This window comes from Cyprinodon variegatus, unplaced genomic scaffold (genome assembly GCF_000732505.1).
Source record: "Cyprinodon variegatus isolate N-32 unplaced genomic scaffold, C_variegatus-1.0 Scaffold110, whole genome shotgun sequence".
Classification (NCBI taxonomy): Eukaryota; Metazoa; Chordata; class Actinopteri; order Cyprinodontiformes; family Cyprinodontidae; genus Cyprinodon; species Cyprinodon variegatus.
Window position 1 is genome coordinate 849,375 of NW_015150563.1, and position 12,560 is coordinate 861,934.

General features: G+C 45.6%; 2 protein-coding genes across 3 annotated transcripts in view; both read left to right on the forward strand.

Annotated features, from left to right (window-relative positions):
* The window catches only part of LOC107084871 (TATA box-binding protein-like protein 2), a 23,162-nt gene extending 17,111 nt beyond the window's left edge, over positions 1-6,051 (forward strand). The window contains exons 8-9 of the mRNA XM_015374920.1: positions 4,570-4,664; positions 5,944-6,051. Coding sequence (XP_015230406.1) covers positions 4,570-4,664; positions 5,944-6,020 — 172 coding nt within the window. The 3' untranslated portion in view covers positions 6,021-6,051. The remainder of the gene's footprint in view (positions 1-4,569; positions 4,665-5,943) is intronic.
* Positions 6,052-7,698: 1,647 nt separating this feature from the next.
* The window catches only part of atg14 (autophagy related 14), a 7,921-nt gene continuing 3,059 nt past the window's right edge, over positions 7,699-12,560 (forward strand). The window contains exons 1-9 of one of the 2 annotated variants that reach the window (XM_015374873.1): positions 7,699-7,767; positions 8,633-8,695; positions 8,772-8,814; positions 10,341-10,422; positions 10,497-10,734; positions 10,873-11,102; positions 11,878-11,995; positions 12,067-12,157; positions 12,365-12,450. In XM_015374873.1, the coding sequence (XP_015230359.1) occupies positions 7,760-7,767; positions 8,633-8,695; positions 8,772-8,814; positions 10,341-10,422; positions 10,497-10,734; positions 10,873-11,102; positions 11,878-11,995; positions 12,067-12,157; positions 12,365-12,450 (959 nt within the window). In that variant the 5' untranslated portion in view covers positions 7,699-7,759. Of the gene's footprint in view, positions 7,768-7,824; positions 8,140-8,632; positions 8,696-8,771; positions 8,815-10,340; positions 10,423-10,496; positions 10,735-10,872; positions 11,103-11,877; positions 11,996-12,066; positions 12,158-12,364; positions 12,451-12,560 lie in introns of those variants that run through there. The other variant, XM_015374872.1, reaches the window with a different exon arrangement.

A 12,560-nucleotide genomic window follows, 5' to 3' on the forward strand; every position in this document is an offset into this window, starting at 1 on the left:
AAAAATGTGCCTTGTCCCCTTCAGGCTGAAGGGGGGGTTTCTGCTTCATGTGGCGTACCTTAGGGTCCTGTTCATGAGTGAGGAGAGGATTGCGATCAATAGACAGATCGTTGTGGCTGTTGCACCGGTCTGTTGTGGTGAAGAGGGAGCTGTACTAGTTAAGTTCACAATTTACCTGTCTATGAACCCTACCCTAACCAAGGGTCATGAAATCTGTATGAAAGAATGGGTAGAATCTGCTAAAATTAGTTTTCCCCATGGTGGCCAGATACTTTCTCAGAGGGTAAGGAGTTTTGTCATCCGAAGAGGCTCAGAGTACAGCCACTTTTCCTCCTCATCAAGAGGAGTCAGCTGAAGAGGCATGGACATCTGTTATGGATGCCACCTATAGGTCTCCAAAAAGGGTGTTCCAGGCACATCCCACCGGGAGTAAGCCTAGAGGACGGCCCAGGACATGCTGGAGGAACTATCTCTCTTGGCTGGAGGGGACCATTGTACTTGTTCAAGAGAAGCTTGAGGAGGTGTCTGGGAAAGGGGAAATCTCTTTGTCTCTACTGAAGTTGCTGTCCCCACAATCCGGTCCCAGATAAGCAGAAGACAAAGAGAAAAACTGTGAGCGCTTTGAAAATGAAGAGTGCTGTGTTCGATTTCAGCGGCTGCATCTTCTGTAGGTCCCCGCCCAACTGTGACCAGTAACTCATACGTCATGTGAAGAATGGATGCTGACCTTCTCACTGGTCTGGTGCCAATTTAATTTTTGAGGAGCTTCAGCAGCAGTACTGTCCTCTCAGATATCAGATTCATAGTACCCACACTGCAGAGATATTGGAATCTGAGCTTAAATATCAGCCAAACCCATTTACACAGTGACAAATAAAACCTTTCAATAAATCAAATATTACCCTCCACATATCTGACTCAATAACTATTTAAAATAAATATTTTCATTCATTTAAGAGGAAATTATTCACATACTTGTATATATATATTATATAATGCTTTTCATCACCATTTCCTTTTTTCCTCTGAGCATGGAGCAGCCGGCTTGTTTGGACTCTGAATGAATCACAGCATACCCAAGGCTATGGAGGATACAGCGGACCTGTCCTTCAAAAGAAAGCTGCGTTTGTCTGCCGCATACGAAGGAGTCTTCCAATCTGAACAGGCCACAGCACCGTGCTATGATGTAATTGGCAGACAAATCTGGGCTTAAGAGGATGCAGCTGCTAAATTTGACCACAACAGTGTAGATGTAGCTTTGACTCGGTGACTTAAATATCTACTTATCTATTAACATATCTATTCGACCGAGATGGCGGTGCTTCTAAAAAACGAGGTGCAGCATCTCTCCAGAATCTGCTATTTTGTGTTTTTTTTTTTTTTTATCTATTCCTCACCGGAGTTTTTGTCCAGAACTGCACTACGTTGCTGTCCTACAGCAGACATGATCTGCTGGACATTTGGAGCAACAATTTTGACAGATTTATCACCCATCAATAAATCGCCCAGAGATCTCCAGAACCACGGAGGCTGCCCACTCCTCCTGGCTGGGCGGAAGTTCATGCAGACGGCGACGAGAACGTAAACAAAGGCAGAGTAGGCATGGAGGGCAAAAGCTAACACCAGACAGGCTTCCTTTACCCAGCATTTTCCTTGCCAATGTTCTTTCTCTGGCCAATAAAAAGGACGAGTTGCGACTATCCATCACTAACGACAGACTCTGATAATAGACTCAAATGTCATGCTTTTCATGAAACATGGCTAAACAACAGCTGCTGAGATGATGGTATCCAGCTAATGGGATGCCACAAACACCGAACCAACAGGACAGCAGATGACTCCGGCTAGACATGAGGTGGAGGTTTGTGCATTTACACTACTCAAAAAAATAAAGGAACACTTTCTAATCAGACTATAGCATCAAGTTAATTAAACTTCTGGGATATTGATTTGGTCAGGTAAGTAGCACAAGGGGGTGTTAATCAGTTTTAGCTGCTTTGGTGTTAATGAAATTAACAACAGGTGCACTAGAGGGACAACAAGGATACGGCCATCAATACAGGTGGAGGCCACTAACAGTTTTTCCCCTCCTCATCTTTTCTGACTCTTTTTCACCAGTTTTGCATTTGGCTAGGGTCACTGTCACTTCTGTTAGCATGAGGCACTACCTGGACCCTACAGAGGTTGCACAGGCAGGCCAACTCCTCCAGGAATGCACATCAATACGTGCCATTGTCAGAAGGTTTGCCGTGTCTCCCAGCACAATCTCAAAAGCATGGAGGAGATTCCAGGAGACAGGCAGTTACTCCAGGAGAGCTGGACAGGGCCGTAGAAGGTCTACAACCTATCAGCAAGACCGGTATCTCCTCCTTTGTGCAAGGAGGAGCACTGCCAGAGTTCTACAAAATGACCTCCAGCATACCAGTGGTGTGAATGTCTCTGACCAAACAATCAGAAACAGATTTCACTAAGGTGGCCTGAAGGCCCACGTCCTCTAGTGGGCCCTGTGCTCATTGCCCAGGAGTGTGGAGCTCGATTGGCATTTGCCACAGAACACCGGAATTGGCAAGTCCACCACTGGCGCCCTGTGCTTTTCACAGATGGGAGCAGGTTCACTCTGAGCAAATGTGACAAACCTTAAAGGGTCTGAAGAAGCCATGGAGAATGTTATGCTGCCTGTAACATCATTTAGCATGACCGTTTTGGTGGTGGGTCAGTGAATGTCTGGGGAGGCATATTCATTGAGGGACGCACACACTATACAGGCTAGACAACAGCACCCTAACTGCCTTTAAGTATCGGGATGAAATCTTTGCACCCATTGTCAGGCCCTATGCTGGTGCAGTGGGTTCTGGGTTCCTCCTGGTGCACGACAATGCCCGGCCTCATGTGGCAAGAGTATGCGGGCAGCTCCTGGAAGATGAAGGACTTGATACCATTGATTGGCCCCCTAGCTCACCTGACCTAAATCAAATAGAAGACCTCTGGGACATTGTTTCGATCCATCCGACGACACCAGGTTGCACCTCAGACTGTCCAGGAGCTCAGTAATGCCCAGGTCCAGATCTGGGAGAAGATCATTTTTGGGGTGTCTTTGAATTCAGCCCTCTGTAGGCTGATAATTTTCATTTCCTTCAAATGATGTGCCATCCTTTTGTTCCTAACACATAACCCAGTCCAGATAAATAAACAGCATCATTTTTTTCTCCATTGAGATCTGTTTTCAGTGTTCCTTTAATTTTTTTGAGAGGTGTATATTAACAAAGCTTGGTGCACAGAGTCTGCTACTACCAAGAGACACTGCTCAAAGAATGTGGAGATTTTAATGGTCATTTGTAGACCTTATTACATCCCAAGGGAATTCACTTCTATCATCCTCACTGCTGTGCATACCCCCTGGATGCGGTTGAACAAAGTTTATGCGGCCATTAGCAAACACCACACACCCCGAGGCTGCTTTTATTGTTGCGGTTGACTTCAACCACTCCAGCTTGAAGACGGTCCTCCCCAAATTCCACCAACATGTCTCCTGCCACACCAGAGGAGACGAGAGGTATACTCCAACCTGGCTGGAGCTTAGAAGGCGACACCCCTCCCCCACATTGGACACTCAGACCATCTCTCCCTGTTCCTCACACCTGAGTACTTGCCATTCATCCAATGTGTGAAACCTACCCTGAGAACAGTAAAAGTTTGGCCATGGGGCTGAAACGCTGCGCTCCATGACCGATTCAGGAATACAGATTGAAATACTTTCCACCCCCCAGACTTGGATCACTATTCATCATCTGTACTGGACCACATCTCCATCCCCTTAGACGGCCTCACCACCTTCAAATGCATCACCATGTAGCCCAACCAGAAGCCCTGGATGAACCTGGAGGGTCGCCTCCTGCTGAAGGACCGCAGCATCGCCTTCAGGTCAGGAGATGAACAGGCCTAAATTGCAGCCAGGGCTGAGCTGAACAGGGGCATCAGAAGGGCCAAACACCACCTCAGAAGGAAGGTGGAGGATCACTTCTCCAACTCTAACCCCCGTCATATGTGGCCCACAAGGCTGCGGGTGCTGATGGCATCCCTGGACATGTCAGTGTGCTCTAGGGAGCTGGCAGGAGTGCTGGCGGACATCTTCAACCTGTCCCTGGCCCCCGCTGGTCCACCTCCATTGTCCTGATCACCAAGAACTCCAACCCATCCTGTCTCAAGGACTACCCTAACCCCCATCATCACAGAGTGCTTCGTGCGGCTGGTTGTAGCTCACCTCAGATCTAGTTGCTTTGTACTTGTAACAGTGTCATGACAATAATGTTGAATTCTATTCTGTTCTAACTAGAGTCTGTCTAAAGTGACAGTTTTGGTCATTTAAAACTTGACTTGCTTATATGACCTCAGTAATATCTAGTCTCTTTTTTTTTATTGGGCAGGGGCATCCCAGGTATGAGAGGTATAGAACTGTACCCCCTGTAATTGTGTCAAAACCTGATTTTATTTCCTCACTGAATACATGCACTGTATGGTACATTTTGTTTATTGGTGAACCTCTAACAGTGCTGATTGTTCTCTTCATAGTTATGAGCCAGAGTTATTCCCAGGACTCATCTACCGGATGGTGAAGCCTCGCATCGTCCTCCTCATCTTTGTATCTGGGAAGGTGGTGCTGACTGGTAACAAAATCCTTTGATAGGAATTTTTGAAGTGGCATTGGCAACATGAGCAGTTTACAGTGATTAATTGAGGATTTAAGATCAAATTAGGGATTGCTTTATCAATCGAAGAAAAATGTTTACCCCAGAGTCACTGGAAAATGTGAAGATTGCCTTGTCTGCTCAGTGTGAAGCAGCAAATTAGATGTCAGGGTCTCTGTAGAAGCTGTTCTTAATCCTTTTTGAGTATGACCAATGCACAAAAAAATGGCAAGACAGGATAATTTGAACATGGGTATAGCAAGGTGGGTTCATATTAGCATGGTGATAGCGAGGTGGGCTCATGTTAGCATTTTGATAGTCAGGTGGGCTCATTTTAACATGGCGATAGCGAGGTGGGCTTATGTTAACATGGCGATAACGAGGCGGGCTCATGTTAACATGGCGATAGCGAGGCGGGCTCATGTTAACATGGCGATAGCGAGGCGGGCTCATGTTAACATGGCGATAGCGAGGCGGGCTCATGTTAACATGGCGATAGCATTATGCCTAAATCCGTCTCATCAGAGCTGGTCCATGTTTAACCAATGGAAATGAAGTTGTTTCTGCTGGTTAGATCAGAAGCGACTCTGGCGCAGTGTGTTGACGTCTGCATGGTGGGTTCAATAGTATCACGTAATTTAGTGGCTCTGGTGTTCCCACAGCATGCTGAAGAGAATCGAGGCAATTTTAATGCTGGTCACTTGACAAGTCATTTGAACAGGGTAGACGCGCGTCAGTGAGCTGGTCCCACTACCACTAAAAACCCATTGCTCCTGAGTTTAAATTGGTTTTTCCCCCAGTGGGAAAGGGTTTATTGAAAATATTAGGTTAAGCTAAAGGTTTTGCCTCCTAATTTAATGGTTTATGGTAAGAAGATAATAGCTTTATCAATAGGTAAGGTTAACTTCTCTCCTTTAATGAGGTGTTACAAGAAGCAATTTTTATAAAATCTTAACCCACACTTGGATAGATGGATGGGGTGAATCTGGTTACCATGGCGTTGGTCAATTGGAGACTGATGCTTCAACTTTTATTTGATCAAAAGCAGCTGGTGGCCAACACAAAAAAAGAATCTTTATCGCTTTTAGTTTCAAAATCTTTTTTTTTTTTTTCAAATGTCCAGAAGAAGTTGATTGAGATGCAAAGAACACATCAGTAAATTAAGTCAGCAGAAGGTTTTAAAGCACCAACAAGCTTCTTTAGTTTTATGAGGTCACAGAACCTTCTGGATTTCTAATTTTTATCTGTTGAATTCCAGGAGCAAAAGAAAGAGCAGAGATCTACGAAGCCTTTGAGAACATTTATCCCATCCTGAAAGGCTTCAGAAAGCAGTGACGTCTTGATGGACCAGTGTGTTCAATGGCGGCTGTTTCTTCCTTGAATCAGCGTTGGACATCTGTTTTAGTTTAGTTACTTTTCTTGAAGAGAATAAATTATTTTCTATGTCTCAACGTGTTTTATTTTGGTTCCCTTCCACCGGAAGCCCGTTCTGTGCATCGAGTGTGAACCTATGAATGTGTTGCGCTTTAGGATGTCGATGGCTGAATGCAGTATTATTACCAGTATTTCCCAGCAAGTATGGGGTCCGTTTCAAAAAGCAGGTTTAATAAACTCAAACTCAAATCCTCAACTCTGAATTGATTGAACTTTGAAACTCAGAGTTGATGAAACTAACTCACAGCAGCTTTTATTAAACTTAAACCTAAGTCCGTACTCTCAGAGTTGAACACATGCGTGTGTTCATGAATGGAAAGCCATTATCAGTGGATTCCCGATTCGACAGGTCACCATGACAACAGGCAACAGGAAGTAACTATTTCACCTCACTGGAACTAGAAACCTTTATGCAGAAATTAAAAAAAAAATACAGAGAAACAGTGCTATAGCTTCAGAGAAATGGAAGATGAAGAAGATTGTTGCTTCAGTTAATGAGTAAATTTATATGAAGCGTCTACGGCAGGCCGTTTTTACATTTATTAAAAGCACTACCCTCTCTATTGTTCCATTTGTACACTCCTAGCCTGAACTGTAATAATATATTTTCCAAATTACTTTTTTTCCAGCAGCAACTGAATTTCTGAAAAATAAAAACTAAATTATGCTGGTAAGGTAAGAATAAAGTTTTATATACCTAGAAATGTTTTAACATATTAAGTTGCTGTTTTAATATTTATTTTAATTTATTTTAATATTTATTGGTTTGACTGAATGGGTATGGAAAGTATTCAGACCTTTATATTTTTCACTGTTTTATTGCAGCCATTTGCTAAAATCAAAGTTCATTTAATTTCTCATTAATGTTCACTCACCCATCTTCACAGAGAAAAACAAATGATTTTTTTTTTACAAATTTATAAAAAAATAAAAACTGAAATATCACATGCTCATAAGCATTCAGACCCTTTGCTCAGTATTGAGTAGCAGCATCTTCTGAGCTCATTCAGCCAGGAGTCTTCCTGGGAATGAGGATGGATGTGGGGATTTTCTAACGTTCTTTCTCTCCAGTTCTGTCACTGGATGCTGAGCGTTGGTGGGCAGCCATTTTTATTTATAATAAAATATTACTTTATTGGGAAATAGCGGTGAATGATCTTAAAGGAAACCTCTTTAACCTTCTTTACTAATAAATATTTATTGGGTAGAGACCATGTTGTTTCAGCATACTTCTCAGACCAGACCACAGTGAAATTATTGAAGGAACTGAGATTAAGTTTGCTTGGAATAAAACGCGAATGTGTTATTTTTAGGAGATTTGGGTTGAAAACACAGCCCACCTACATGAGTATCAGTTGGATCAAGTGGAGATCAGAGAGGTCTGACCTTTAAATAACATAACACCTGGTTGAATAAAAACAACAGCAAACTGTTTGGGCTTACAGGAATCTTAAAATGGCATAAAAATTCTTGATAAGGAAAGAGGTGCTGTTTTTTCCTATCCGTACCACTAGGTGGCGTCAGCGGATCGTATTGTTTTAAAACAAAGTTCACGAAAAAGAAGGAAGCCAAACAAAAACTTGACTTCGTTGCCCCACGGTCTGAGGGGCTCCACGGAGGCTGTGACCCCGTGAAGCTGGATGATGGTGGATGTGAAGGGAGAAGGAGGGACCCAGCGACAGCTCCGACTTCTGTAGCTGTGACTGTTTACTCTACCTTAGCCTAGCCTAGCCTAGCTTAGCTTAGCTTAGCGGTCCCTGTTCATGACGTCCCCAGCAGGTCTTCCGCTGCTCGGTCCCGGTCGGGCTGCCGCGGCTAAGCCGCCTCTTCCCCGCCAGCAGCCCCAGCCCGCTGCCTCCACCCCCGGCAGTGTGATGGTGGAGTCGGTGGACGGTGCGGAGGGGCTGTCTGTGGCGGTGGAGCGCTGCCCTCTGTGCACCACCTCCCGCCGCAGGCTCACCTGTGCCCGGTGCGTTCAGGCCGGAGACTTCGTGTTCTTCGACGGGAGGAACAGTGAAAGGTGATGCGGTAACATGGCTAAGAGGAGGAGCGCCTCCATGTTTATGTTATTTCACCAAAACACGACCTAAAGCTCAGCTCATCTGAATATTTATCGCTGCCTGTTGTTGTTCTGTTATCAGAGTTAATCAGCTTTAATGTTTACTTAATGAAACTGGCGCTGTGGACATGGTTAGCTTCATTGTTTACAAGTATAAGAAGCTGAAAGGTGTGGCGTGTGCCTCCTTCCTGAGGAGCCCCCCCTAAAGTCAGCCTCAGAGGGCCTTCAGCAGAGGGCTGCTCTCTTTACTTTAGGGACTGAAAACTGTTGGATAAAACACTAGAAGGCTGCAGTTTTTAGCTTTTGTTTGAAATGTCTGAACTAGTTTTTGAGCTGAGATTGTTTTGGGTTATGAAATCAGACAATGCAGCTAAACCAGGTCCACAGCCCAGCTAACAGCTCCAGGTGTTCCCACGCTGAAGCAGCTCCATGGATGATGTTCTTGTCTCCATAGATACTCTGAGAAGTTGGGGAGGCTAAAGAAGCTGAAGGAGGAGAAGGAGAAACTGCAGCAAAGGTAAAAGGTCACATTTGAGGTCACATTTGAGCATCGACAAAGATGTTTTGATGAAGATGTTTATCTGTTCTCACAGTGTCTTACACGCCATGGACCGGAGGCTGCAGGCCGACGAGATGGTGAGCTCCTCTGTCTGTAAAGCCGCTGACACACCTTGACGATTTAGACCAGCGTATGTCTGACAGAAACGCTGGAATACGTTGGAGAAGTTATGGTTATGTTTTGTATAAGCTATTTGCACGCTGAAACACGTCGCCATATGGCGAGTACATCGCTGCCATACGCCCGCCGTATGCCATCCGTGGGCCATCAGTTCCAGGTCAGTTATCTGATGGTTGACAGACGTTCAGTTACTCATCAGTCGTGGCGTCTAGCTTATCTGCATAACTTATCAAGAACTTCTCTCCAACGCATATCAACGTATTGACGTGTTCCAGACGAGCGCTGAACGTGTTTCTAACTTCCAGCTACTGTTTAATGGCGTATTGGCGGCGTTTTGGTATAAAGGGGGTTCACAGGAGGAAACCGTCAGTTCTCCTTCAGACTTCATCCCCATCATAGGGTGAGCCAGAAGGTGAGTGTGATGGATCCTCCCTGCGTTTGCGCCCACCACCAACAAACTTCCTAGCAGACATGAGGCTCAATCTACTGCCACCAAAAACCTTCTTTCTTTCTTTTTCTTTTTTCTCTTTATGTATTCTGGGAGTTTTTTTTTTGTTTTTGGAGCGGACGTTATCATCGCTGCTCCCCTCAGGAGCCCATGAAATGAAATTATGAAATTACGCTGCCATGCGTTATGCATAAGTTAGGCCGTTTTTGGACAGAAGCTCTGGACTCTGGACTATGAATACGCCCAGAATGGAGAAAATTCATTGAAAATTCAGCGTCCACCAGCGTTTTAAGAGATTGAGATGTCAGGCTTACGCTGGATAAATCAGCAAGGTGTGACGGGCCTAAAACCCGTGGAGGTCCAGGTACCACCATAGATCAACTTCCACGTACGTCACAGTAGAGATGTAGGCTCATTACGTGCCTCACTGCATCAGTCAGGCTTTTCCAGGCAGACCTTGATTAACCAGATTTGTTCAAGGTCTGACAGTGAGGCTGCGTTTCCCAGCCTGCTGCTCAGTGACACTGCCTTTTTTTTAATGCATCACACCAGAGAGGAATCTATGATCAACAGGCTTCTGCAGCAGCTGAGAGCAAAGGAGATGAGCAGCTCTCAGTGGGATCAGTTGGGTTGGAAGTGGAACTCATCCAAACATGGAGGGCAGGGTCCCTGAGGAGCAGGGCTGGGAACCACTGAGTTAGAACAGGGGAGAGGAAACATGCAGCTGGAGGTACCAATGTTCCCTCTAAGCAGCATGTTTGTTCAATCATTCTGAGCGTACAAGAAGATGTATCAGATGATGTTTAGTCGATCCAGTGATCCTCAGACAAGATGGTTTTGGTTCTGGAGGCTCGGCATTATTAAAAAGCCATCTGTTAGAGAGAAGCTTCCAGAATCCAGACGGTGCTTTGGGGTTCAGTTTCTGATCTGTGATCCAGAGTTAAAGTCTGTAAAAGACCAGCTGATAGGACCAGCTCCACCCCACAGCTGTTGGTTGGATGAACAGAGCTTCTAAGATCTCCTCTGTTCCCTCAGAAATGGAAGATCATGCTGTTCAAGATCCAGATCGAGCAGCTGAGGGAGGCGGTTGCCTGGGGCAACAAAGAGGTGAAGAGTGGTGAGTGTGTGGGGCCAATATTCCACTTCTGATTCAGTGCTCTGCACCTCCTCACTCGGGTCCTTCTGCTGCAGATCGGGAGCTCCTCCTGCGCTCTCAAGAGGAAGCTCAGCGGCTGCAGCGCCGCGCCGGACGCCACCAGGAGAAAAGGGACAAAATCGAGCGACACAACCGGCGCCTGGGGGAGCTGATGGAGAGACGCAGCAAAGAACACCAGAGCCGGCTGGGTCAGCTGGCGGCGCTCAGACGGGAGCACATCCTGGAACTCACCAAGCACATCTTCCCCATGCAGGAGGAGAAGCAGGGCAGCAGGTCAGCAGAAACGGGCGGAGTTTGTGCCTTCCTACCTTTTGTACTTCCATCCTTAGTTCCTTACCTCCATCCTCCTCGTAGAATTATTCCATTCTGGAAAACGTATTGATCTGGAACAAACTGTTGTTTTTTTCCCAGAGACCCGGCTGATGTCATGGCAGAGTGTGACGCCGCACTGACCTCCAGCACGGTGACTGAGCTGGCGGAGGCCCGCAGAACCACCTACCTGTCTGGACGCTGGATCTGGGACGACCAGAACGGAGAGACCAGCATCAGCATCACCGGGGCGCCTGTAGCGTTGCCGAGCAACGGGGACTGCTCCGCCTACTATGGCTGGGTGGAGGAGAAGAGCACTAGCCCAGGTCCAGGTATAGAGGCCTATGGAATCAGTTCCACCTTTTTACATTTTTAGATGAAAAAAAAATATAATTGCTCCATCCAGGCGTTGTTTTCACCCAGCTCCTCCAGTAAAAGGTATGCCGGTATTGAAGCTCGACACCATGACTGCGAATTGGGATAGCTACAATTTAGTACTACCAGCGATTTTAGTAGCCATTTTCTATTATTGATTGAGTGGTGCGAGGCACTGTGGGACAGGCGCCGTGCCGGGGCAAACAGGGCAACATCGCCTAATCTTCTATGTAGTTCAACAAACACTTATATTAACTTGTATATTATTACAAATAACAAATTAATTATAAACAATAAAATGTTTTAATGTCCATTCGTCCATGGCTTGTAAATTTCGTCTGGTCTTAGTCTTTTTTATTTTCATCATATTTTGATTTTCTGGAAACAATTTTTGTGCGTCATCGTCTCATCATCGTTACGGGAAAAAGGGGCGTTAACGAAATATTTTCGTCATCATCCTGGTTGACGAAATTAACGCTGCACCCAATTCATTACGTCCTCTGGACTGAATCCTGCCCTCAGTTAGTTTTTACAGTCCCAGCTTTCAATCAGTCACTTCAAAACAGACTTCTTCCGGTGCTTTGTTTTACTTTTTGTTTCAGTTTTTGTCATCCAGACCCACTCATGGTTCTGGATGAAAGTGCTTAAATATCCTGGCCTGGTTCTGGATTAAAGTGCTTAAACATTCTGGCTTGGTTCTGGATTAAAGTGAACCTTTCCCACCTGTTGCAGAGCTGGACCATATTAACCCAGCCCACACCATCAGTGCGGCTCTTTGCTACGCCACGCAGCTCGTCACCATTCTGTCCCATATCCTGGACGTCAACCTGCCCAAGAAGCTCTGCAACAGGTAGGAGGGTGTGTCATGGCCGCCCTTAAAGCTGGGGGAGGGTACTGATGCTTCTTCTGTGGTTCCTTTAGTGAGTTCTGTGGAGAGAATCTCAACCGGTATCGCTTCACCAGATCTCTGAACAAGCTCAACACCAACATCCTCCACCTCTGCTTCTCACAGGTCAGACGGGTTCATGATCACAGAGCTGCTCTCACTGCAGGGATTTCCCTTCCCCTAAACGAGGGAGGGGCCTTTAAAGGTTCTACACCAAGATGGAGAACATAAACACTGAGAGCTTCTTTTAGTTTATTCCTTCCTCTGCGTCTAACTGCTTCAGAGATCGGTTTACATTTAATGCCAGATCTTAATGTCTTCTTTTGTGTCTAGCATGTCGACAGTGAAAAGCTCCACCCTCATCACACTCTCAGGAATATCATGTTTCTGGTTGCCCCTGACAACGACAACCTGGGCAGGTGAGTGGTGCCGTTTAGCGTTTGAAATTGTCTGGCAGTTATTTACAGAATAGAAACACGTGTTCTGTTCCACATATGTGATACAAATGGGGGGGTGGACTGACTGGACC